General features: G+C 40.7%; 1 protein-coding gene across 5 annotated transcripts in view; it reads right to left on the bottom strand.

The window, feature by feature from the left end:
• The window catches only part of LOC126334980 (torsin-1B-like), an 81061-nt gene extending 54694 nt beyond the window's left edge, over positions 1–26367 (bottom strand). The window contains exons 1-3 of one of the 5 annotated variants that reach the window (XM_049997778.1): positions 25927–26186; positions 25577–25669; positions 15546–15808 (exon numbers count right to left, since the gene is read on the bottom strand). In XM_049997778.1, coding sequence (XP_049853735.1) covers positions 15546–15698 — 153 coding nt within the window. In that variant the 5' untranslated portion in view covers positions 15699–15808; positions 25577–25669; positions 25927–26186. Of the gene's footprint in view, positions 1–15545; positions 15809–25447; positions 25467–25576 lie in introns of those variants that run through there. The other 4 variants (XM_049997777.1, XM_049997779.1, XM_049997780.1 and 1 more) reach the window with 4 other exon arrangements.
• Between the last annotated feature and the right edge of the window lie 928 nt (positions 26368–27295).

The raw sequence follows: 27295 nt of genomic DNA, 5'->3' as shown, positions 1-27295 counted from the left end.
TGAGTAGATTGTCATTAAGGTAAAGTGTGGATTCCGGATGAACGGTGCAACGCTGACAGAATTGCACGACACATGACTTTGCGGCTGAAAACTGGAAGCCAAGGGCTAGAGCCCATGACTGCACATCGAAGATGGCTCCCTGGGGGCACCGCTCAGCAACAACAGTACTGGAGCAGCAGTACGAAATGCAGAAGTCGTCTGCATACAGAGAAGGTGAGACGGATGGCCCGACTGCTGCTGCTAGACCATTAATCGCCACTAAAAATAGAGAGACACTCAATACAGAGCCCTGCAGGACTCCATTCTCCTGGATATGGATGGAACTATGGCAGTCACCAACTTGGAAATGGAAAGTATGGAGTGACAGGAAGTTTTGGATAAAAATCTGAAGTGGTGCCCGGAGACCTCACTCACAAAATGTGGCAAGGATATGATGTCGCCAAGTCATGTCGTATGCTTTATGTAAGTGAAAAAACACGGCAATCAGGTGTTGCCGTCTGGAAAAGGCTGTACAGATGGCAGACTCGATGATCACAAGATTATCAGTGGTAGAGTGACCCTGGTGGAAGCCGCCCTGACATGGAGCCAGCAAGCCACGTGACTCCAGGACCCAACCCAATTGCCGACATACCGTACGTTCCAGCAGCTTACAAAGAACTTTGGTGACACTGATGGGCCGATAGCTATCCACATCAAGTGGGTTTTTACTGGGTTTGAGCACCGGAATGATGGTGCTCTCCCGCTACTGTGATGGCAAGATGCCATTGCAGCAGATCCGGTTGAAGATGACGAGATGATGTCGCTTGTAGTCAGATGAGATGTTTTCTCATCTGGCTGTGGATGCGATCAGGCTCAGGAGCTGTGTCGAGGCATTGTGCAAGGGCACTGAGGAGCTCACACTCTGTAAATGGGGTATTATAGGATCACTGCAACATGTAGTCAATGAGAGGACATTCCGTTCCAGCCGCCATTTGAGTGTGTGAAAAGGCTGGGGGGCAATTCTCCAATACAGAGGCTCGATCAAAGTGCTCGGCAATCGCATTTGCGTCGGTACACTGGAGACAGCTGTTGGGGCCTGGTACCTGAAAAGTAGTTTGATCTTTGTCCAGACTTGGGAAGGTGCCGTGCGGCACACAATGGTGGAGATGTATCTCTCCCAACACTCCCTTCTTCCATCGTTTGATAAGGTAGAGAGCACGGGCACGGAGCCGTTTAAAGGCTATGAGGTGATCCAGGGAAGGGTGCCGCTTATGCTGCTGTAGAGCTCCCCGACACTTCGTAATTGCTTCAAGGACTTCTGACGACCACCGAGGGACTGTCTTATGCCTTGGGCAACCTAAAGAGAGAGGGATCGCATTTTCTGCAGCAGAAACATTAGTGCTAGTCACCTGCTCAACCATCATACCGATGTTACCGTGTGGGGGAGATTCAGCGGTGACAGCAGAGGTGAAAGTTCCCCAGTCCGCCTTGTTCAAAGCCCATCTGGGCACGCGTTGGTGTGCCTGATGCTGGGGCAGTGACAGGAAGATGGGAAGTGGTCACTACCACACAGGTCATCATGTGCTCTCCTGTGGATAGATGGGAGAAGTCCTGGGCTGCAAATTGATAAATCAATGGCCAAGTAACTACCATGAGTCACACTGAAATGTATGGCGGCCACAGTATTTAAGTGGCAGAGGTAAAATTGTGACAGTAAAGTTTCGACATCTCTGCCTCGGCCAGTAAGCATGGTACCACCCCACAAGGGGTTACGAGCATTAAAATCTCCCAGATGTAGGAAAGCTTTAGGGAGTTGATGAATCACTGCAGCTAATACATTCAGGGGTACTGCACCATCTGGAAGAAGATATACACCACAGGCAGTTATTTCCTGCACCTTCCTTATTCTGACAGCAACAGCTTCAAGAAGGGTTCGAAAGGGCACATGTTCATTACATACCGAGTTTACGACATAAACGCAAACTCCACCTGACACTCGATTATAGTCGCTACGGTTCCTGTAATATCCCTTATAGCTGCAGAGGGCAGGGGTCTGCATTACTGGGAACCAGGTTTCCTGGAGGGCAATGCAGGTAGCAGGTTAAAGCTCAACAGTAGCCGTAACTCAGCCAGGGGATGGAAAGAATCGCTGCAATTACACTGGAGGATGATATCATTGTGAGACTGGGAAGGCATGGAACATTCAATTAGGCAGTTTACACCTCAGGGTCACCTGCTGCCACCGACTTATTACCCGAGCAGTCCATATGCATTCTGTCTGAGGGTCTGGCGAGATATAGGTCGTAAGCGAACGCCAAAATCTCCACCCCATCCTCAGTCACAGAGCTCGTAGGTAGCGGTGGTGTGGGTGCCACCGCAATTTACTTGGTCTTAGAGGTTTTCTTTTTGGATTTCTCTCGCCACTTCTTGGGTTTTCCTGGCTGGGAGGACTTCATTGGCTCAGTCTCCAGGATGAGTGTGAAGCCGTACGACCAGCTGCTTTTGCACTCTTCAGCCACTGGCGGGTGTCGTCTTTCCCACTATTTAAAAAAAAAAAAAAAATTGTGAAAGGAGTAACTCAAGGGACCCCTTCCTAGCGAGAGAAGCCAAGAAGACTGATGGTTGGGGGGTGTTGCTCCCGAAGTAGGTGGTGCAGGAGCAACAGGGAGGGAAATGCCTGCCACAGTTCAAGGGGGCACGTGTAGTCTTCTGTCTCTGAGAAGTGACCTGGGTTGGCAGAGGTGATGGTGCCAGAACTATTGTAGCAGCGGCTTAAGACGATGTCATACGCACAGAATGCAAGCGTTCAAATTTTCTCTTAACCTCAGTGTAGGTCAGTCTGTCCAGGGTCTTGTACTCCACGATTTTCCTTTCTTTCTGGAGAATCCTGCAGTCAGGCAAGCAAGGCGAATGGTGCTCTCCACAGTTGACACAGATTGGAGGCGGGGCACGTGGAGTATTGGGATGTGCTGGGCGTCCACAATCTCGACATGTGACGCTAGAAGTACAGCGGGAAGACATACAGACGAACTTCCAGCACTTAAAGCATCGCATCGGGGGGAGGGATATAGGGCTTTACATGACACCGGTAGACCATCACCTTGACCTTCTCAGGCAATGTATTACCCTCAAAGGCCAAGATGAAGAGCTGATGGCAACCTGATTATCCATTGGACCCCAGTGGACACGCCAGACAAAATGTACACATCACCACTCTAAATTGGCATGCAGCTCATTGTCGGACTGCAAAAGAAGATCTCTATGACTTATGATACCCTGGATCATATTTAAGCTCTTACAGCGTGTAATGGTTACAGAAACATCCCCCAGCTTGTCACAAGTGAGTAACTCCTGTGACTGGGCAGAGGATGCTGTTTTGATCAAGACTGACCCAGATCTCATTTTGGACAAGCCCCCCACCTCCCCGAACTTGTCCTCTAAATGCTCAAGAAAAAAGTGAGGCTTCATCATCATGAAAGATTCCCCATCAGCTCTCGAACATACAAGGTACTAGGGTGAATAAGATCTACTGCCATCCTTAGCCTGATGTTCCTCCCATGGTGTGGCCAGAGATGGGAACGATTTGGGGTCGTACTTCTGTGCGTTGAAGTGAGCTCATGATCGCGTAGAGATTGCAGGTGTTTCACCACCAGCAAGAGATGATGGACTACGCTTCATCGCATGTCATCAGCCCTGATGCCACCCACTAAAACCAGGGGCCTCCCCACAGAGGCCACCCAGCCGCAGCAAAGGCCACCTGGCAGGATGGCATTTGCCAGGAGTCCTGATGCCGCCATGGGGATGGGCATCTACTCCTTGGCATACGTGGCTAAAGACCTCAATGCACGATGGACACGATGCACCTTGTAAGGCACCCTTCCCCAATTGGCTCACTCTTCAGGAAACGTTTGAAGAATGGATGTCAAACTCTACAGAGGACCATCACATAAAGGCCGAAACGTATGAAACTCCTTTTAGTCGCCTCTTACAACAGGCAGGAATACCTAGGGCCTATTCTAACCCCCAGACCCGCAGGGGGAGAGGTGGGATGGGGAGGAATGAGAGATGGAGAGAGGCAGGAGATAACGAGGGGTTGGGGGAAGTGTCTACCAGCTCATGGGATAGTTGGGAACCATCTGTGGGCTAGATAGTGGTGCAGATAGAGGGGGCAGGTGGCAGACTGCTCCGCACATTATTTCGTAGACTAGGCGTGAGATAACAGCACAAAACTGGCTGATATGGGGACACAAACTGGGTGGAAAACTGGGTGTGCATGCTGTGCGCGCGCGCCCACACACACACACACACACACACACACACACACACACACACACACACACACACACACACACACACACAAGTGAAAACTAGGGGTGGGAAATGAGTGTTGGAAAGGGTGGGGATCATCGAGTTACCTTAGGTTAACGCCACGAAGGTTACAGGAGCAAAAGATGTGCTGTAAATATAGCTTCCATCAGTCATGTCCATTAAGACAGCTGTGCGCACAACTCCGTGTGCCATGCAACTCCCAATAACAGCATAACACTCTTCTAGCAACTCAAAACCCTCCTTCCCACACATATCACTCCCAATCTGCCAGTCCTTGTTTCCTTTTTATCTCCTACATGCAACGATAAATCACACAATTGGATTTATTTCATGAGCCTGATGATATACCACGTTTGATCAAACATACCCCAGTGCCAACGCCACCCCCTGACCCAACGTAATTCCTTTCATTCCTTACACATGTCAATGTTATTCGACTCCCCCTACAACCACCTGGCACCTTTACTCACCACTTTCAATGCCAACTTCTTTCCTCAGTACTATCCCCCACCCCCCACTCCCTCTACATTGGCCCCCTGCCTCTATTTATCTGAACTAGTTCAGAAAAATTCCCGACCAGAACCAAAAGCCTGTCCCGCATCCTGTTCCTTAAATGCTGCCTAAGCCCCCCCCCCCCCCCTCCCCTATAGCCTAACCATAAAAATCCCTATTTCTGCATCTCACCCTTCCTTCCACAGTAACCATCTTTTCAGATTCCACTAGTCCCCTTCCCTCACAAACCCGGTTCTACAAAAAAAATCTCCATGGCACAGGCATCCCTGAACCACCTCCACTCCCTCTGCATAATACTGTTACTATGCAATCACCACTGCCTACATCTCATCACCCAAATTGGAATCCTGACACTCCCAACCCCTTGAAGAACACTCCCAACCCCACCTCCACAACTTATCCAACCTGCTGACATCCTATTCCCACCCTGAGGCACCACTATCCAACCCCCATCTTACCTGCAGTGCTCCTCCTCATCAACCCCTCATAGCACCCAGTACCTGCCTAGCCGACCTTTTCAACCACCTACATCTTCCAAAACCCCCTACCAACACTCCATCAAAACCAGGGCCAAAATATTACCAGAACATTGTTGTTAAAATATCCACCAAAATTTTCAGCCCCCACAGAAATTTCAGCCCTATACAAAGGTCTCGATTCAGCCCTACTCCCAGGTCTAACCATGCTAGACATGTAACAGACCTACTTGTCTTCTCCTGCCCCCTACAGTGGAAACACTTCTTTGCCTCTATCCCCTGGTCAACTTCCAGCAACTCCTAACTTCCAACCTGGCCTCACCATCCTTCCTCAGGTCCCTCCCTAAGAACAACCACCTTTCAACAAAAGAAAGGTCTGCCCTACACAACCTAAAAGCAGATCCCGACCTTATCATCCTTCCAGCAGACAAGGGTTCCACCACTGTTATGATGAATTGGAGTGACTAGCTGGCAGAAGGCCTCTGCCTGTTGTCCGACATCTCCACCTACGAGCTCTGTCAAAGTTACCCCATTCTGGAAGTCCGTTCCCAGAACCTCTCCCCTGAATCCATCTCCCTATTCACCCCAACAACAGCTTCCACACCAACATTCTACATGCTCCACAAAATCCACAAACATAACAATCCTGGGTACCCCACTGTGGCTGGCTACAGTGCCTCCACCAAAAGAAACTCGGCTCTTGTTGATGAACATCCCCAACGATTTGTCCAAAACCTAATTTCTCACATTAAAGATACCAATAGCTTCCTGCATTGGCACTGCACCATCCCCACAACCCTGCCTCCTGGATCCTTGCTCATCACTGTTGATGCAAACTCCCTATACACCATCATCCCTCATGCGCATGGCCTAGCTACAATTGAGCCCTATTTCCAATGCCCCGCAGATCTCAAACCAACCACTTTATTCCTCGCACACTTAACCAACTACATCCTAAACCATAATTGTTTCACTTTTGAAGTGAAGGTATACAAACAAATTCATCGCAGAGCCAAGAGGTCCCGCATGGTATCCTCCTATGCCAACCTCTTCATAGGTCACCACGAGGAAACATTCCTAGCTTCCCTAAACTCCAAGCCTCTTGTCTGGTTCAGGCTTATTGAGGACATCTTCATATTCTGGACGCAAGACCATTATCTTCATTCCCCCACAAGCTCAACACCTTCTCTCCCATCCACTTCACCTGGTCCTCCTCGATCCATCATGCCACCTTCCAAGATGTCGATCTCCTCCTCTCATATGGCTCCATCCACACCACGGTCCACATCAAACCCACCAATCACCAATGTGCCTACACTTTGACAGCTGCCACACCCCTTCCACATCAAAAAATCCCTCCCACACAGCCAGGTCACCCATGGTAAACACATCTGCAGTGATACGAACTCTCTCACCCAGTACGCTGAAGGCTGCGCAAAGGCTTTTGCAGAAAGGCAATAACTTCCTGATCCCCAAACAGGTCTCCCGTGCCATATCCTCACACATACCTGATCCTCTAATGCATCATAAGAACCAACCACAAAGACCCGTCTCCTTTTCATGGCTACCACCCCGGACTGGAATGACTGCACCATGTCTTTCGTCAGGGCTTTGGTTATCTATCATGCCCTGAAATGACAGACATCCTACTTCTGTGGAACCCCCAGATGCAAGACCTGCCCAATCTGCCCACCCAGTAACACCCTCCCCAGTCTTGCCACAAGCTTATACTACCCCATCAGAGGCTGGGCCACCTGTGAAAGCAGCCATGACCAGCTCTGCTGCAACCACTGCACAGCATTTTACACTGATATGACAACCAACCTGGTGTCAACTAGAATGAATCAACATCGCCAAACTACTGGCAAAAACAAGCTTGACCATTCAGTGGCACATCACTCAGCAGAGAGTAACATGCGAGATTTCTATAGCTGCTTCACAATCAGTGCCATCTGGATCCCCACCACCATCAGCTTTTCTGGGTTGTGCAACAGGAGCTATCCTTACAGTGCATCCTTTGCTCCAGTAACCTTACTAAGATAACTCATAGAACCCCCTCCCGTGTGTGTTAATTTGTGTCGCCTACATCAGCTAGTTGCATGCTGTTATCTCAAGCCCTAGCCTATGAAACTGCAGGCCCAAGGAACATGCATGTTACGCCAGGACTTAAAATTCTGGCAACAGACTCAAGGCTACATGGAAAGTAGTGAAACGAGACATAGAGCAACAAGCCATGGAAAAGAACAAAATCATTATTAACTTTAATGGGAAGGCTATAAATGACCAGTAACAGGTAGTAGACATTTTTAGCTATCATTTCTTAAATGTATTAGGAAATAAAGGGACAAAATGTCCTAGAAAAAAATGGAAAGAGTATGATGAACAAGCAACTTGCATAAAATTCAATTAGAGGAATGACTCATCCATTTCTTCTTTTGGAATTAAGAAATTTATATGTTCTCCGAAAAATAAAAGCTCATCTGGATTTGATGTAGGTTCCAACAGAGTACTGGCAACTTTCACCTATGTAATAAGAATCGTCTTTTCTGAAACATGTAATACATCACTAACTCAGGGCATTTTTCCAGGGAGACTGGAATATGCCTTTGCTAAATCTCGGTATAGAGATGTCAATAACTCCCCACCCATTTCACTGCCGACATCAATTTTTAAAATTTTTCGTAAGGTCAGGTACGTTAGAATCGTATCCCATGTGAGTAACAATAATATCCTCAGTAAATCACAGTTTGGATTTCTGAAGAGTTGCTCAATTGAGGATGTCATTTACACGTCCACTCACTCAATTTTACAACCACTAAATAACAAAATAGCACCAGTTGGTATTCTGTCTGACTTATCTTCAAATTTGGCTGTGTAAATCACAATATTCTCCTGGATAAACCGAGACATAATGCCATACATAACTAAACAATGCAAAAAGTCACAATAAATTCAACCAGTGTAAGAAAAATAAATTCTTTTGACGGGGGAGAAATAACTTATATGAGATTCCAGAAGGCTCAATCTTAAATCCACCATTGTTCCTCATACATGTAAACAACTTTCCGTCTAAAATACACAGTGTCCATAATTAAAGTTCCAGTTCCAAGAGGCTGCAGAAAGAGAACCACTGCTCAGAATCAAATTTGAACAGCATATTACTGATGCAGGCGGAAACATAATGGTGGGAGGAAAAAAAAAAGATTAACAAAAATAATAGGTGGCACAGAATGCATCAGAATACGCACACCAACAGATGTGCGGCACATGGCTGTTCCTCAGTTTGCATCTGAGACACCCAACATGACTGTCTCCATGAAGGATAGCATGCCACTGATGGTGACAGGGCACCGGAGCACCATAGAAGTTCCAGACACTCAAGAGTATGAAAAAAGCTATTGATCCAATATCTGCTAAGGGTCTGTAGAAAAATGATTACAAAATTTGAAAAGGCAGATTCTTCTGAAATGCAGTGTGGAAGAGAGATAAGAGCAGTTGATACGGTGTCTGTCTAAAATGTGGTCCCACCACTGCAGCAGGGGTCAAGCGGTGGTGAGCAAACATGCAGTGCATGGGGAATTGCCTGAACATTGGACACGCCTGCAGCACAGTGCATAAAATCCTACAAAACATTCTGCACTCCTATTCGTACAAAATCATCCATGTTCAGGAGTTACTTCTTGCTGACCTGCCAGCAATACAAATGTTCACTTTGGAATTTCTGGCACAAGCGGAAGTGGACAATGAACAGTCAATGAATATTCTATGGGAAGACAAAGGCGATTTCCATCTCTGAGAACCTGTCAAAATGCAGAACTGCAGAATATGGGTGATGGAAAATTCAAATGCACATCAACCAGTCCCTCTTCATTCTGCAAAGATGATAATGTGGTATGGATTGATGACATCTACATCTATATGAATACTCTGCAAATCACATTTCAGTGCCTGGCAGTGTGTTCATCGAACGACCTTCACAGTAATTTTTTATTATTTCAATCTAGTACAGCGTGTGTAAAAAAACAAACACCTATATCTTTCTATGTGACTCTGATTTCCCTCATTTTATGATGATGATCATTTCTCTCAAAGTATGTTGATGGCAACAAAATATTTTCGCATTCGAAGGAGAAAATTGGTGACTGAAATTTTGTAGGAAGATTCTGCTGCAGCGAAAAATGCCTTTGTCTTAATTATGTTCATACCAAATCCTGCATCATTTCAGTGACACTCTCTCACCTATAAGTGTCCCAGCAATGAAACACAGTCTTTGGTTAACCTTCCCCACAACATTTTCTATGTGTTCCTTCCAATTTAAGTTGTTCGTAATTTTAATTCCTAAGTATTTAGTTGAATTTACAGCCTTTAGATTTCACTGGTTTATTGTGTAATCAGGTTTAAAAGATTCCTTTTAGCACTGATGTGGATGACCTCACACTTTTCGTTATTTACGGTCAATTGCCAATTTTCGCACCATACAGATATATTTTCTAAATCATTTTGCAATAGATTTTGATCTCCTGATGACTTTACTACTCGATAAACAACAGCAACATCTGCAAACAACCTAAGACGGCTGCTCACATTGCCTCCCAAATTGTTTATATAGATAAGGACCAGCAATGGGCATATAACACTGCCTCGGGGGAACTCCAGAAATCACATCTGTTTTATTCTATGACATTCCATCAATTACTACCAACTGTGACCTCTCCAACAGTAAATCACAAATCCAGTCACATAACAGACGATATTCCATATGCATGCAATTTAACTACAAGCCGCTTATGTGCTACCGTGTCAAAAACCTTCTAGAAATCTAGAAATACGGAATCAATTTGAAATCCCTTGTCAACAGCATTCAAGGCTTCATGTGAGTAACGGGCCAGTAGTGTTTCACAAGAATTATGTTTGCTAAATCTGTGTTAACTGTGAGTTAACGGACCTTTCTCTTCAAGACAATTCATAATGTTCAAACACAATATATATTCAAAATTTAAAACATGGCTGCAAAACAGCAACTGAGTAATTCAGAATAGATAGAAAATATATGTTCCATGATCCTGCTACATATCGATGTTAGGTATATGGGCCTGTAATTTAGTGGATTACTCCTACTACCTTTCTTGAATACTGGTGTGGCCTGTGCAACTTTCCAGTCTTAGGATACAGATCTTTTGTCAAGCAAACATTTGTATATGGAGCTATTGTATCAGCATACTCTAAAAGGAATCTACAGGGTGTTTCAAAAATGACCAGTATATTTGAAACGGCAATCAAAAATTAACCGAGCAGCGATAGAAATACACCGTTTGTTGCAATATGCTTGGGGCAACAGTACATTTTCAGGCGGACAAACTTTCGAAATTACAGTAGTTACAATTTTCAACAACAGATGGCGCTAACAGTGATGTGAAAGCTATAGAAGACAACACAGTCTGTGGATGCGCCATTCTGTATGTCGTCTTTCTGCTGTAAGCGTGTGCTGTTCACAACGTGCAAGTGTGCTGTGGACAACATAGTTTATTCCTTAGAACAGAGGATTTTTCTGGTGTTGGAATTCCACCGCCTAGAACACAGTGTTGTTGCAACAAGACGAAGTTTTCAAAGGAGGTTTAATGTAACCAAAGGACCGAAAAGCGATACAATAAAGGATCTGTTTGAAAAATTTCAACGGACTGGGAATGTGACGGATGAACATGCTGGAAAGGTAGGGCGACCGCATACGGCAACCACAGAGGGCAACGCACAGCTAGTGCAGCAGGTGATCCAACAGCGGCCTCGGGTTTCCGTTCGCCGTGTTGCAGCTGCGGTCCAAATGACGCCAACGTCCACGTATCGTCTCATGCGCCAGAATTTACACCTCTATCCATACAAAATTCAAACGCGGCAACCCCTCAGCGCCGCTACCATTGCTGCACGAGAGACATTCGCTAACGATAGAGTGCACAGGATTGATGATGGCGATATGCATGTGGGCAGCATTTGGTTTACTGACGAAGCTTATTTTTAACTGGACGGCTTTGTCAATAAACAGAACTGGCGCATATGGGGAACCGAAAAGCCCCATGTTGCAGTCCCATCGTCCCTGCATCCTAAAAAAGTACTGGTCTGCGCCACCATTTCTTCCAAAGGAATCATTGGCCCATTTTTCAGATCCGAAACAATTACTGCATCACGCTATCCGGACATTCTTAATGAATTTGGGGCGGTACAAACTGCCTTAGACAACACTGCAAACACCTCGTGGTTTATGCAAGATGGTGCCCAGCCACATCGCACGGCCGACGTCTTTAATTTCCTGAATGAATATTTCGATGATCGTGTGATTGCTTTGGGCTATCCGAAACATACAGGAGGCGGCGTGGATTGGCCTCCCTATTCGGCAGACATGAACCCCTGTGACTTCTTTCTGTGGGCACTTGAAAGACCAGGTGTACCGCCAGAATCCAGAAACAATTGAACAGCTGAAGCAGTACATCTCATCTGCATGTGAAGCCATTCCGCCAGACACGTTGTCAAAGGTTTCGGGTAATTTCATTCAGAGACTACGCCATATAATTGCTACGCATGGTGGATATGTGGAAAATATCGTACTATAGAGTTTCCCAGACAGCAGCGCCATCTGTTGTTGACAATTGTAACTACTGTAATTTCAAAAGTTTGTCTGCCTGAAAATGTACTGTTGTCCCAAGCATATTGCAACAAACGGTGTATTTCTATCGCTGCTCGTTTAGTTTTTATTGCCGTTTCAAATATACTGGTCATTTTTGAAACACCCTGTAAATGGTATACAGTCTGGATTTGAAGACTTACTTTCATTAAGTGATTTAAGTCGCTTTACTACCTCGACAATATCTACTTCTATGTTACTCATGTTGGCAGCTGTTCTTGATTCGAATTCTGGAATATTTACTTCGTCGTCTTTGGTGAAGGAATTTCGGAAGACTGTGCTTAGTAACTCTGCTTAGGCAGCACTGTCGTCTATAATATCTCCACTGTTAATTGCACAGAGGAAGTGTTGATTTTGTCTTGCCGCTAGCATACTTCACTTACGACCAGAATCTCTTTGGATTTTCTGCCAGGTTTTGAGACAAAGTTCCATTGTATTATAGGGCCATATTGAAGTCTGCACTAAATTTCAAGCTTCTGTAAAAGATCGCTGATCTTGGAGATTTTATGTCCCTTTAAATCTGACATGCTTTTTTTTCACTTTTTCTGCAATAATGTTCTGACCATGTTTGTGTACCGAGGAGGATCAGCTCCACTGTTTATTAATTTAATTGGTACAAATCTCTCAATTGCTGCCAATACTATTTCTTTGAATTCAAACCACATCTGGTCTAAACCTACATTGTTAATTTGGAAGGAGTGGAGATTGTCTCTCAGAAAGGCATCAAGTGAATTTTTATCTGCTTTTTTGAATAGGTATATTTTTCGTTTATTTCTGCAGGATTATAATTTATCATAGCGCCATATTTTTTCGAGATGATTCATGCAGGTTCTCTTACACATACTGTCCCTGGTAAATGCTGTGAGAGTCTTTTGCGCAGTCATTCCAATCCTTCAACAGCATGGATGTGTGGGGTAGGATCATTTTTATGTAATATGGTGCTCCTCCACACAGTGGACAGTCAGTGAAGTGGAAGCTGTAGAGGCATTTTGGAAATGCTAGAGTTTATCAGTAATCATTTCCCTACAGCCTGGCTATCCAGACCACCTGTTCTTAATATGTGTGACTTCTGCCTGTGGGGTTATCTGAAAGATGTCAGGTTCAGTGCTCCAATTACAAATGTAGCTGAACTGAAAACATGCACTGCACAATGTGGTACAACTCCACACACCATCAGGTGGCTTGCGGAGTATGGATGTAGATGTAGACTGCCATGGTGGATGGGATTATCTAACTCACAGTGCCACAACAGTTGACTGCCGAACTTGTGCCATCATCCATTCTGAATAGTTTGGGTAGTGTGCTGTGCAACTCAAACCATAGCTGCCACATTGTGATTCATCTGTCATTTGTAGCCAACCCCATTTATATCTACTGGCTCATTTTTTTAATATTTTTATTTTGTTCTATGGCATTTCTCCTTGAGTCAATAATACACTGTTCAAATTTGACATCATTCTGAACAATGGTTCTCTATCTAAAGTGTTTTGTAACTGGAACTGTAATTATGAATACCTTGTATAACAAGCAGAATTAGTTCTTTTTGCAAATGACACTAGTATTTTAATCAACCCAGCCAAACATACAGCAAAAGAAGCAACAGAGCGCAACATTCTTAAAACTATTATTTAGTGGTTTTCGGCAAATAACCTCAATCTCAAGGTCAAAAAGACACAGCATTTTCAGTTTTGCACATCTAGATGTACTACATCAACACACGGCGAGCAAGTAATAAATAGGGTATAAAAATCAAAATTTTTAAGTGTCCATATTAATGAGAATTTAAACTGGAAAAATACATTTTGGAACTCCAAAAACAACTTCAGCCACATTTGCACTTTGAATTATTGCAAATCTTGGGGAGCGGCAAATCAGTAAGTTGACATATTTTGCGATTTTCATTCAGTAATGTGATATAGGATGATGTTATAGGGTAACTGAACTTTAAGAGAGAAAGTCTTCACTGGTCAAAAATTTTCTGTAAGACTAATATGTGGTGTTCATCCATGATCATCTTGTAGACATACTGAGATTTTCACTCTGCAGCGGAGTGCGTGCTGATATGAAACTTCCTGGCAGATTAAAACTGCGTGCCGGGCCGAGACTCAAACTCGGGACCTTTGCCTTTCGCGGGCAAGTGCTCTACCAACTGAGCTACCCAAGCACAACTCACGCCCCGTCCTCACAGCTTTACTTCTGCCAGTACCTCATCTCCTATCTTCCAAACTTTACATAAGCTCTCCTGCGAAAGGCAAAGATCCCGAGTTCATCTCGGCCCAGCACACATTTTTAATCTGCCAGGAAGTTTTGTAGACAATGTTTAACAAATTGGATATTGTGACTATTGCTTCATAGTATATTTATTCCCTCATGAATTTTGTTATAAATAACTCACTGTAGTTCAAAAGGCATAATGATGTACATAATTACACCAGAAGAAAAAAAAATGAAATTCATTACTCCACATTAAAGTTGTCATTATCACAAAAAGGGATGCACAATGCTGACAACAAAATTTTTGATCACTAACATAATGATACAAAAATGTCTGACAGACTGCACAGTTAAATCTGAGAACAAACTGAAAAAATTTCTCCTTGGGAACTCCTTCCATTCCACAGATTTCCTAATTTTGTAATGTGTAAAAGGTAATGGGTAGGAATTATTAACTCACAACTGTAATACTGTAATTTAAAAAACACATATGATCAGCTTTTATGGGCATATTTACATATTAATGTGTAATGGGAATGTTAATTGACTCATTTTACATCTTTACAATTACTCGTATGAATGAGCCACAGAACATGAAACTAAATAATTAACTACCAGGTTAAACTCCACACGTCTCCTCCCCTTTCGTAGAGTGAAAAATTCATTCTATGTGCAAGGTTTATCAACAATGTAGGAAAAGAGACCGCTACTTGCTGTAAAGAAGACACGTTAAGTTGCAGACAGGCATAACTCAAAGACACTTACAAAGCTTTCAACCACAGCCTCCATCAATAAAACAGAAACAAAAGAAAGACAGATACACACACTACTCATACACAAGCAAGTGTACCTCGTGCACACATGATCGCCAACTCCAGTGGCTCAGGCCAGAATGCCTGGCATATTTCTCTCTCTCTCTCTCTCTCTCTCTCTCTCTCTCTCTCTCTCTCTCTCTCTCTCTCTCTCTCTCTCTCTCACACACACACACACACACACACACACACACACACTCTCTCTCTCTCTCTCTCTCTATCTCTCTGTGGCTACAATTTGCTGCCAGAATTTTTATATCATATAGAAAACACTAGAGATAAAGCACCCGAAGACTCTTAGGAGAGATACCGGGCTTATTTAAATTTCCTCCATCTGATGGAAACAACAATATTCATGGATTAAGAGAGGAAGTCAGTACAGACACAAGGTTAAGGGAGATACAGTAGGAGAGAGTGGAAGGGAACTAAAAGAGAAGTATACGTACGATCAAACAATACGGTTCTGCATCTAGTAAAAATTCTGACTAAAATGCCTCTATCTTGTTACTTTCCAATACAATGTGAAAACGCAGTACTTATTTCTCCTACCTGGTATAAAGAAACTTCTTGAATTAAAGGAAAATGAGCTTTCCCAGAAAAAATGTGCACATGTTTATCAGTTTCGCCATTCTTGAATAAGTTCTTCATGATAAACTTTGTAACATAATTCTTCCCACCGCCCGGCCAGCCATGAAAGCTCATCACTAAAGGTTTATGATTATTACGTCTTACATGACTTCTTATCGCATTGACAATTAAGTCATGAGCTATGTGTTGCCCATACAGTTTTTCTGACAGTTCATAATCCAAACCTGAAAAAGGAAAGAGAATAACAATAACAATCATTTAATGGGGGTTCTTTCAAACTAACCTTAATACAAATAGTTTCATTACAAGAATCAGCTTTAAAGATGGAAAATAAACTCTTCTATCTGTCACATATAGTGATAAAATTCAAATAAACATTAAAAAATTCACGATACAGTGACTTAACATCTTCGTTACATGACAAGTGGCAAACTATTCCTTTCATAAGATAGTCATTATTCAATCCTCGATTTCCATTGTTTGAAACATTAAGAAACATCTGTTAAGATTGTTCTACAACTGGTTTCAATGAAAAAAGATAGGTGTTTAGTCTCTCTTCAAGACTGTGTTCTTTATACCCTCCATTAACTTAGAAGGAAAATGTACTTGTAAGTGCATAATTGATAAGAATATTTTTCTACATATAGTGGATAAATATTTACAAAGTGACCAGTGATGATGCCAGATTCCAATTTGACAACTTGGCCGAATGCTGCAGGAAAAGGCTGTCACCCTGGGACTATATGTGTAGAAGAAATATGAATACATAAGCTAAAATCAATAAAGTGTAGCTGTAGAATTACTATTTCCAGAAAAAGGCTGGTCAATGATGGACATCCAGTCCAGTTGGAATAGGACATGAGATTAAGTACACCATAATCAGGATGAAAGAAATATTCATGTATTTGTCTTAAGTTGTTTATCTAAACCACATGAAAAACGGACCAGTGTGGATGCACACAAATCTGAATAATTTTATTCCAGAAAATGACCCGGTGTCTTGATGTGCTGAGTTGATGGATCTGATGAAGGAACAATGGCCATATCAGATGAATAAAATTAATGATTCCCTAACACAACACAACAGAAACATATCTGTTCTGTAATGTTCAACATTAATGTCTTAAGTACTCCACCCACTGTCTTGTCAAGCAACATTGTACCGCACATTTAAGTAAACCTACTCATTTCATACAATGTTATCAGTCAACTGCAGGGGCATCCATGCTAAGATCCCCAAATAGTCTTGCTTTTTTAAAGTAATGATACCCACAAAGTATCAGGAACAGAAAGTTTACTGGAATTGGAAGTGATCAGCAGCAAAATACTAAATTCTGATAGGTACCACAGATGGTGGTGTATTTATTGACATAAAGACCTCTATAGTATATTGTGAGGTTATTAAAGATACTGAATGTGGAATAGTCTGCCTAAAGGTAAAGATCAAAGGTGAGTAAAACATGGTAATCTGACACTTTTATGGATCACCTGTGTCAGGAGATGCAGTGGCAGGGCCTTCAGACATAACTTAGAGAATACCCAAGGATGTTTTCTGATCATGCTATTGTAATATGGTGAGACTTAAATATTCCAGATATGGGGAAGTCGTGCAATTAAAGCAGTTGGGTCCTTCCATGTGAAACCAATCAATGGTCTGGTTCTTGACATCTCACAATTTGATACATTTTTATAAGTTGGTAGCAGTAGTTGCCTGCATGGAAAAACCCCAAATTAATTATTTTTTTTTTCTTTTTTAAATTTTTTGTTTTCGAATTATTGATATCGAGAGGTTCCAAAATTATGTGATTTTTGTCACATTTTGAGACCTTATTTGACTTTTAACATTTGAATTGCACAATTTTATTTGGTTTCTTTTAAGCTGTAAAAGCTCTAAAACTTCATTAAACTTATAAAATGTGTGTTGTCAAACCAACATCATTTGTTAATGTATGAGCCAGATTTCATGATGATATTCCAATGTGAACACGTTACAATAAACTTTATTTTGCTAGCAAACTTAGTATCCAGCATGTAGTACGTAGGACTTTATGCTTATTATTATGCTGTAATAGAAAGATCGAAGGATGAAAACAAAACATGGCTGTACCATCACTTATTTTTTATTTCATGACTACTGATTTACTAGATTATCAGAATCCTACATTTAAATTTTGAATCACGTTTAGCTTTCCCTGTTAACTGTGAAAATATTTGAACACACACCATAACAAAACGCACTCAATAAAGACAATAAATAATTAACTAAACTGTACCTTTATTTTACAAGTATAATAATATTAATTGATAATATTAATTAAAAATTCCCAAAGCTGTTACTATTTAGTATTGTGTTATTTGAGTGCCTCGCAATAAGACAATACCTATTCATCTTCAACAACAAAAAAAAAAAAACATTATGGTGATCCAATTCCAATCTCATTAGAGTCTAAGATTATATATTACAGCCTTGTTTTAAATGATGTACCCGTGTCCTCTCAAGCAGTATTACTGATATTACAACATAGTCTTTTCCAAAATAATCTATGAGCTTCTTTGCATCTCTTCACCTAATAGTCTCTATGTTTTTCCAGGGGAAGCTGTGGGGCATATTTAGCAAAATATGATGTCTTTTGGAACAAACAATTTATCTGGTCTTCTTCGGTATGAAAAGGAAGGAACTGATCCACAAGGATGCACAAATATGAGGTTTACTTCTCTTTCTTTTACAACTCTCAATAGCACACAAGCTGTCTACCTTTTGTTGTCACAACAGTGACAAATCCTAAAATCTATTCAAAAGGCATGGCATCTGCATCTGTGTCAACTTGAATTTTATGAGCATCAAAATCCTTAAAATCATAAATGACTTTTGGTTTAACCAAAGCTTTGCTCACGGGAGTAAACGTATGCTATTTCTGAGTCCCTATGACCACTAATGCTTCATAAGATCTTTTTGTCTAGCTCATTTCTTCTGCAACATGCTCGTCATTTGCCACATTGAAAAAAAGACTGATGGTATATTTGCTGGACACGATTCCAACAGTTGGAAGGGAGTTAATATTTATTATTGTAACTAAGTGTCCGCCCCTGGTAGCTGAATGGGCAGCGTGATGGGTTGTCAATCCTCTGGGCCCGGGTTCGATTCTCGGTTGGGTCGAGGAATTTTCTCCGCCCAAGGACTGGATGTTGTGCTGTCGTCATCTGGTTGCAAGGATGTATTAAAAATACAAGATTGATTTTGAAACTCCCAGCCCAATCTTAACACATATATTAATATATACATTTACTTTTGTTAGGTATTATTTTCCCAGCATTACAGATGGCTGTCATTGTCAATCTGGAAATGTGCAAGATCTGAATCAACATCACCAAGCTAAATGACACTGGTAGTCTGCTGACGACCGCTGCCATGTAATTTTGTGTGGTGTTGTGAATGCAGCTCTTGCATGTTTGGTGATTAGTGATAACAGCCAGCTGAGAATTCCAGAAAAAATAACACCTAACATCAATTAAATATACAGGGTGTCCCATTTATCTTGACCACCCTAAATAACTGTTTATCCAGACACAACTTACAAAATTTTTCAAGCAAATGTTCTTTAGCCAGCAGGCGGACATCAGTCAGCATAACAGCCTTCATTGCAGCTTTGTTTTTTTTTTTTAAAAGATAGGACTTTTTTAAAATGGCGTGTTCTAATTTGTATTCAGTAATTAATTTCCTCTCCTAAATACTTATCTAAAAATGTATCACAGTGTACCATTCACTGAAATACAATGTTATAATTAGTAACGCAACACTGAGGTTGCCGCTCCCAGCACTCAGTGCAGGTACTCGGGCTCATGGAACACATCCACGAGCTGACGATGACAGAGGACAAATACAAACATAAATAGAATGCACATCAGTGATTCCGTCTACCTTTGTTAGTTGTGTGAGTAGATTGTACACCAACGAAATCCTACTCATTTATGGGGAATGTAAGATAGCAGAGCAGTAATTGCAATAATGTTTTCTTATGCATGGGTACATTTAGTACTGTACGGGTACATTTAGTACAGTAGTTTAGTTGGAAGGGAGTTAATATTTATTATTGTAACTAAGTCCACCTCTGGTAGCTGAATGGGCAACGTGACGAGTTGTCAATCCTCTGGGCCCAGGTTCGATTCCCGGCTGAGTAGAGGAATTTTCTCCGCCCAAGGACTGGGTGTTGTGCTGTCATCACCATCATCTTATCATCCTCATCGACTGCAGGTCGCCGATGTGGCGTCAAATTGAAAGACCGGCACCCGGCGAACAATCTGCCCAGCGAGGGTGGCCTAGCCATACTGTTGTGTGGAGTAGGCATACAGTAAAGGCTATCCTTCCTACAAAGTGCATCAACATAAGATTTCTTTTATTATTGTTGTTGAAGGTAGGCGAAATGCTACACAAGAAACGGAACTGTACAGAGAGCGATATCCTGACGAGAACCCACCTTCCCGAAGGATGTTTTCTTGTCTTGTTGTGACCCTTCAGGAAATGGGAAGCTCCAACTCACGATAACATAATTGTTGTAGCATTCACACAGACGAAGCTGCCGAAGTTACTGTTCTCTCTTCCATTGCAGTGAATACAAATGTGAGCATACGTACGACAGCTTGAACACGAGGCTGGCGTTCCTAAAACCAGTGTACATCGTATTCTTACACATCACCAGTTCCATCCTTACCATGTACACTTACATCAAGAATTGCATGGGAATGATTTCCAGAATCACGTACAGTTCTGTCAGTGGGCACAGCAGCAAATCTTCACCAACCCGAACTTCTTCTCCAGTGTTCTATTTACCAATGAATGTCCCTTCTCAAACAAAGGACAGGTAAATACAAGGAACATGCATTATTGGTCCATCAAGAACCCACGATGGCTTAGGCAGATTGAACATCAGCGTCAGTGGGGAGTTCACGTCTGGTGTGGGATGCATGGTACTACAATTATTGGCCCTCATTTCATCAATGGTAGTGTAAACAGCACAGCATATGCCAACTTCCACAGACTGGTTCTTCCTCCTCTTCTGGATGAAGTACTTATGTGGTATCAACACAATGGATGTCCAGCGCATAATGCCTTGCGTGCGCGTCATGTTCTGAATGGAAGGTATCCTGCCAGATGGATTGGTCGAGGAACAACAATTACTTGGCCTGCTAGGTCTCCAGATTTAAATCATCTGGATTTTTTTTCTTTGGGGATGCATTAAAGACGTTGTCTATCGCGATATTTCAACAACTCCAGAGGATATGCAGGAACGTATCACGCTTACATGTAACTCTCTTCAGCAAGCAACACTGGAAGCAGTAAATAATTCTTTCACTCAACGAGTGCACCAGTGTAGTAGTGTCCAGCGTCACCACTTTGAGCACCTTTGAATGTTCTACTTCTGGGCAATGGTACAGGAGAGTCAAAGTCAATTTTGTGTTATGTTTTGACTTGGTTTTCATTTGTTTTCTGACAACTGCAGCAAGTGAACGAGTTTGTAATCCCGGGCTCAAAGTCAATGTTCTGTTATGTAATTAATAACGTTGTGTTTCAGTGAGGGGTATACTGTGATACATTTTTGAATAGATATTTCACAGAGCAAATGAATAGCTACAATGAAGGCAATCATGCTGATTGATATCTCCCTGACAGGTAAAGAACATTTGCTTGAAACATTTTGTAATTTGCATCTGGACAAACAGTTATTTAGGCTGGTCAAGATAAATAGGACACCCTGTATATTAACATGAGTTAATATTCAATTAGTCATAGGATTCTGCAAACTAGCTTTGAATTCAAGCCTTTTTAATGTGCAGCGAACCCCTTTCCATGTGTAGTAGCATAAAAATGCCATTCTGTTTCAATTCCTGTCAAATCTTCAAAATAATAACGTAAATTATAAATGTTTTTGAGATTTTTATATTGTGCTGCAGTGCCATCATTAAAGTAAGAAATTATTTTCAAATTGGGACAAAAATAAAGTTCTGAAAACTCCATTTTAAACTGTTGTATGGCTTGGTTTTTTGCACTGATAATGTGATTAACTGAAGTGTGCTTAATTTGTAAAGAATACTTTCATTTTAACATTAGTTTTACAAGCCAGCCTGAGTAGTGTTGTGGGACAACAGGCAAAACAAATCTCAGGAAAAATAAAATTTATTTAATATGTTCTCACTACAATACCATCATGATATTTGGTGTAAATGTTAACAAACAGTGCACATCAGACAAATTTTTTCAACAAAAAATGTAGATTTTGAAAAAAATTGGTTTGGGAAAATTTATCCTTTTTATTTGAATATAGCCACATAGACATACTTCTAAAGCCTATAAAAAAACTGAATAATATGGCAAGTCCATAAGTGAAATGATTTTTGAGGTATGGTCGTGTTAAGGTTCCAAAAATGACAAAAATAGCACAATTGTGGAAACTTTAAAAATTAAATAACTTAAAAATGTAACATCTAAAAATCTTTAATTTCTTATTTTACCTTATTTTGATAGGTAGAACAAAAGACAAAAAAGATCACAAACCTATAAATCATCAAATTTCAAATTTATTGTTTTATTTGTTGATTTCACGTGGAACGACCCTGTTGACAGAGAAGAGGATTCATTGGAGAGTGTTCTGGATGTTACCATCACTATCATTTTGAATAGCTGCCTGCCCCAGATCGAGTCTGTTTGGAATGTCTAGTATGAAAATTACTTCAAGCAAGTAGTTAAAGAACTGATACCTGAGGACAATGTCTTAAACCTTCCAATAACTAACTGCCCCAAACTTTGCAAATTGGTTAACACTAGGGAAGGAAACAAGTGACCATATCACTGGCCTTATGTAAAGTCAGTAAATGAATCAAAATAACTTATCCAGTCACTCAGTGCCCAAAGAGGCACCAAACCACAAGATGACATACAGAACACTGAATTCGATCTCTTGAAATTGTACACTACATTTTAGTACAATATAGTTGCTCTTTTCAATCACCGAATGAATTTCAATATTGCACATACTGACATAAGCTATCACAGTGTAGAAAATCAACTAAAATTGCTCAGAAGTAGAAAGACAACTAGATTGGATGAGACAGCCATAGTCATTCAGTACAGTTCTGCACTGTTGTTCAGCAAACAAAATACAAGCTTAACAAGCATCAGACTAGACTTGTGAATGAATTCAGTATATTAATTCAAACAGAACAATACACTGTTCCTAACAGAACAAACCTGAATGGTGTAAAGACAACTTCAAGTTAGTTTTTTAAGCCCGTTAATATTTACTTACAATGAATATAAATAGTCGAGAGGATAATGTTGGAGGTTTTGTGACGCATTCACGAATGATGCAGTTGTCTAAAGGAACACTTGTAACAATGTTTTGTTAATGTGGAAAATGCCAAGTTGCACTGTGCTTTGGGGTCCACAGTAAACTGTAGATCTCCTGTAATTGGCCAGGTAGATCACTTCAAAGGTACAAAGAAGGCAACGGCACACCAACTCCAACAGAACCACACTCAGTAAAGCACTGGGATTGTCTAATCAGCCCTCGATTTGAAAATATTTTTTCTTACATTTAGTTGGGAGCATAAATTGAAACAGAGAATTTGGTCAGCCAGGATGCATGCTTTAAAAGTATAATGCATTAAAAAAAACACCAGGAAGTGCAGTTTCTAGTCTTAGTTCTGACACAAATTGTCAATTGTCATTTCAGACACAAATATTATTCTACATGTGAAGCAATATGGTTTTCTCTCAATAAACAAGTTTTGATTGCCATCTAGTGAGAGTTAATGCTGAAAATTAAAGGATAAGGGAAAGTGGCTTTGGTGATGATAGTATAGTGTTGCATTGAACTACTGGAATACAAAAATGTATAAGAGTAGCAGATGTGGTCGATGAAACAATTATCTAATACCACTGATTGGATCTTAGAACATATTCTTAGCTCTCAGAAGATAATCAGGTATCTCAAACAGAATGACGCCATCCATGCCAAACCCATCTCTGACGTTTCTTGCACGACGTCATGAAAGACATGGATGAAGACAATCAGGTTGACACTGGATTCCCTTGCTCCCAAAAAGCGTTTCAGTCAGTACTATACTAATGTTTATTAACAAAGGTGCAACATACATGGTATCAAATGATGTTTGAGACTGGATTGAAGAATTCTGGGTGTGAAGACACAGCTGGTTATCTTTGATGTAGCATATTCAACAGATGTAAAAGTAATTTCAGGTGTGTACTAGGAAAGTATGGACCCTTGCTGTTAATGTTGTATATCAATGACCTATCAGACTCTATTAATAGTAACATCACAATTAATGTAGCAGTTATCTAATGCTTGAATATTAGGTATAAAAAAAATGCTGCAGAAATATTCTGCCAGATCTTGAAACTTCATAGTGTTGCCAACACTGGCAACTTGCCCTAAATGTTCAGAAATGTCAAACTGTGTAATTCACAAAATGCAAAATATAGTATATGACAATATCGATGATTATCAAATGGATCAGTCAACCCATTCAAACACCTGCAAGTCACAAATTGTGGTAACATGGGGAAAAAACCTCTTAGGTGAAACTGTAGCAGGTGGCAGAGTTCAGTCCATTGGTAGATTTCTAAAAAGATTGTACTTAATCCACAATGCAGACTGCTTAGAAAACACTGCAAGATGTACAATTATCCACTTTACAATATTCCTACATCCTAACAGTTAAATATTTACCACTGTTTAAAACAGGTCATGAGCAATACATTTTTTTGTCATCTTTCTACATGATTCAGTTTCTTCCTTGTACACACAGCAGGCCTATCTGTAACAACAAATGACCACTTAAATCTGATTCAAACATAAGCTATACACCAGGTTACGGTTCTCTGGAGCTACTCTAAAGGTCCACCCATCACCTCAACCATCATTTTAGTGTGGGGCCCATTATTACACATTAGTCCCGTAAAGCATCAAAAACCAATCACCACGGATCATGACTGATCAATTTCATTAGTACGAGACATCTCCACTGATGTGCCAAATAAATTTCTCTGGATGGGTCTACAATAAAGGTTCACAGTGTGTAATGTTAATAAGTACATTTCTGTGAAACAATCAGTGCAGTTATAAGTCTCACAATGAACTTGTCACATTATTAGGTAAAATAGTGATGGAAATGTAAAACATAAAGCACACAGGTATAAAACAATGATTTTTTTCGTTTACTTCAACTGTGAAGGGAAATAGAAAATGTCTCACGACATTCCCAAGTAGTATTCTTACTCTATTCTGTAATACATGTGGGCTCACAGAGCAGAAAAGTAAAACAACTATATATGAATAGGAATGGCTGTAAAATTACTTATCCTAATTCTGTGATAGATATAAAGCAACATTAACAGTAATGAACAGGGAGTGGGTGAAATTTAGTTTTCTCTACTAATCATCTACAAAATTTCCAGTAAATAACAAAACTGTACAGCCTGTACTCTTATACTTGTCCCATTCGATCAATATCTTTCGTTCATAATAAACCTCTTATGCAATAATAAATGTGCGAAAGGTTTTGCCCGAGACTTCATTCCCACAAAACTTCTGTAAGTCAGTGGCTTGATTGAGTTGCAGATTTTTTTATTAATCTATGAACCGATTTACACTGTACGAATTTCATCACTCAAAACACTGAAAAATTAACAACTTCAATTTTTTACACAGTAGGTGTCAATGAGTTTTCTTTTAATCTAAATAGATTTTTTTAGTCTTAGCTAATTATCATGTCTATACATATAATAAAGGACTTATGAAATTATGTAAACTATGACTATAAATCTACGAAAAAGAAATAATTATTACTTTGTTTTCGTTACCGTCATTCTAGGAAAGCTGTGCCGGCTGCTAACATATTTTACATAAGATTAATAATTTGAATAACTCCGACCACTGTCCTTTTTATAATCATGATTTTTCTTTTTTAATACTTACGTGAGACGTCGGCGTTTTCCCACGTAGAATCACAGCATTCGAAAGCTTGACACCAAATTCCAGAAACGGCATTTGTTAATCGATCAAAGTACCCTGCTTCAATAATGTTAATATGTACAAGAGTAACATAAATTATAATTACTACGATACGTTTCATTGCTGAAATTCAACAAATCAACTAAAAATGCACAATCATATACAATTTCTATTTGAAATCTCATTTGTCAAATACCATCCGGTGAACGAGTAACAACTGGCATGTTTATCATTCTACATCGACGGGATTCCCCCACCAGGCTACTAATCTAATGTTGCAGGCATATAAAAATCAGTTACATTCATTCACTCACTTTTAACTACAACATTTTCTACGGTTGTTCAAAAATACTGATTCCGGCGCTCATTGTACTATATAGTATATACATAGTGTCCAGTGCATGCCAACTGTAGGGGAAATCCACCACGTCGTCAAGACACTGAGAAAGGACCTTGAAAATGACATAGCTTGTAATCTTAAATGATTAAGCTGCACCACATGACAAACCCGACACCTATCACAAGAACTAAAGTACATATCACGTCATCAAAACAGTGTTTTTCTTTCAATCGGAAAAAAGTGTCTCGTAGGTAAACAATAATTATGACTGATTTCAGCTAATAAGCGACAGAGGATGGTTTCGACACCGAAACAGTCGCAAAGAGTCAATTTTTGTTATTTTTTAAAAAAATACATCTCATATTAGTTGACGTATGCGTTTACGTTGACCTTCAAACAAGTTGACTGCCAACATGCTTCCCGAAGAAATTTGTTCATTTTATGTAACAGATTCCAATTGGAACTCGATTTGCAGTCGTACTATATTTCATTTTACCGTTTTATGAATTGCACAGTTTTACCTTTCTGGATATTTGAATGAGGCTGCCAATCTTTGTACCACACTGAAATATTCACAAGCGTTGATATTCTCTTTTGCGGGTTTTATCGGATACTATCTCATTTTGCATCGTCTGCAAAAAGTCTGAATTCACTGTTAATAATGTATTCCAGGTCATTAATATACAGCGTATTACCTAGCATTTGGCGAATGGATAGAGGACTGAGGAAGAAGCAAAAAAATTTCAGATATACATATGACATATTTTTTTGTATTTTCTTAGTTACGCTCTTTTGTTGTGGCACGTTTGCTTCGGTTCTGTCTTTTTGTTTTCAGTTTTCCAGGTTCGTTCTATAAATATATTTTTCTTTTCAATTGTTGTTTGTTTTGGATAGTGTTGAGCCACAGCTTTCTTCAGGCGGCCACTCACGTAAATGCATGCTTGACAATCACGCTCGCGCAAGTGTGCTTGAGCAATAATGGGCAAATTCCTGGCGCCAACACACGGTCAAGCATTTTAGTACAAGCATTAGTTTGTTTATCAGAAAATGTCGAGCTCGGACTATGATGCGCTGCCTTTGGCAACCTTTTTGCTTGTGTTACGAAAAAGCAAGGCATGAAGTGCGATATGTGGAGTAAGAGTAGTTGAAGACACGAAAACACTATTCCCAAATTAACTATTTGTGGTAGACACGCTATGGAAATTATCTCACAGTACTGTTGATTTTCTTCTCTGTTTCTCCATGAAACATTGTATTCTTTGACTTGACCCACAGTACAGTACAACCTTGTGCAGAAAGTAATATAACATAAACAATGAAATTTAAATCAAGGGCAGGTAACT

This window comes from Schistocerca gregaria, chromosome 2 (genome assembly GCF_023897955.1).
Source record: "Schistocerca gregaria isolate iqSchGreg1 chromosome 2, iqSchGreg1.2, whole genome shotgun sequence".
Taxonomy (NCBI): domain Eukaryota; kingdom Metazoa; phylum Arthropoda; class Insecta; order Orthoptera; family Acrididae; genus Schistocerca; species Schistocerca gregaria.
Note: the sequence above shows the minus strand (reverse complement) of the source record. Positions and strands in the feature narration are given on the sequence as shown.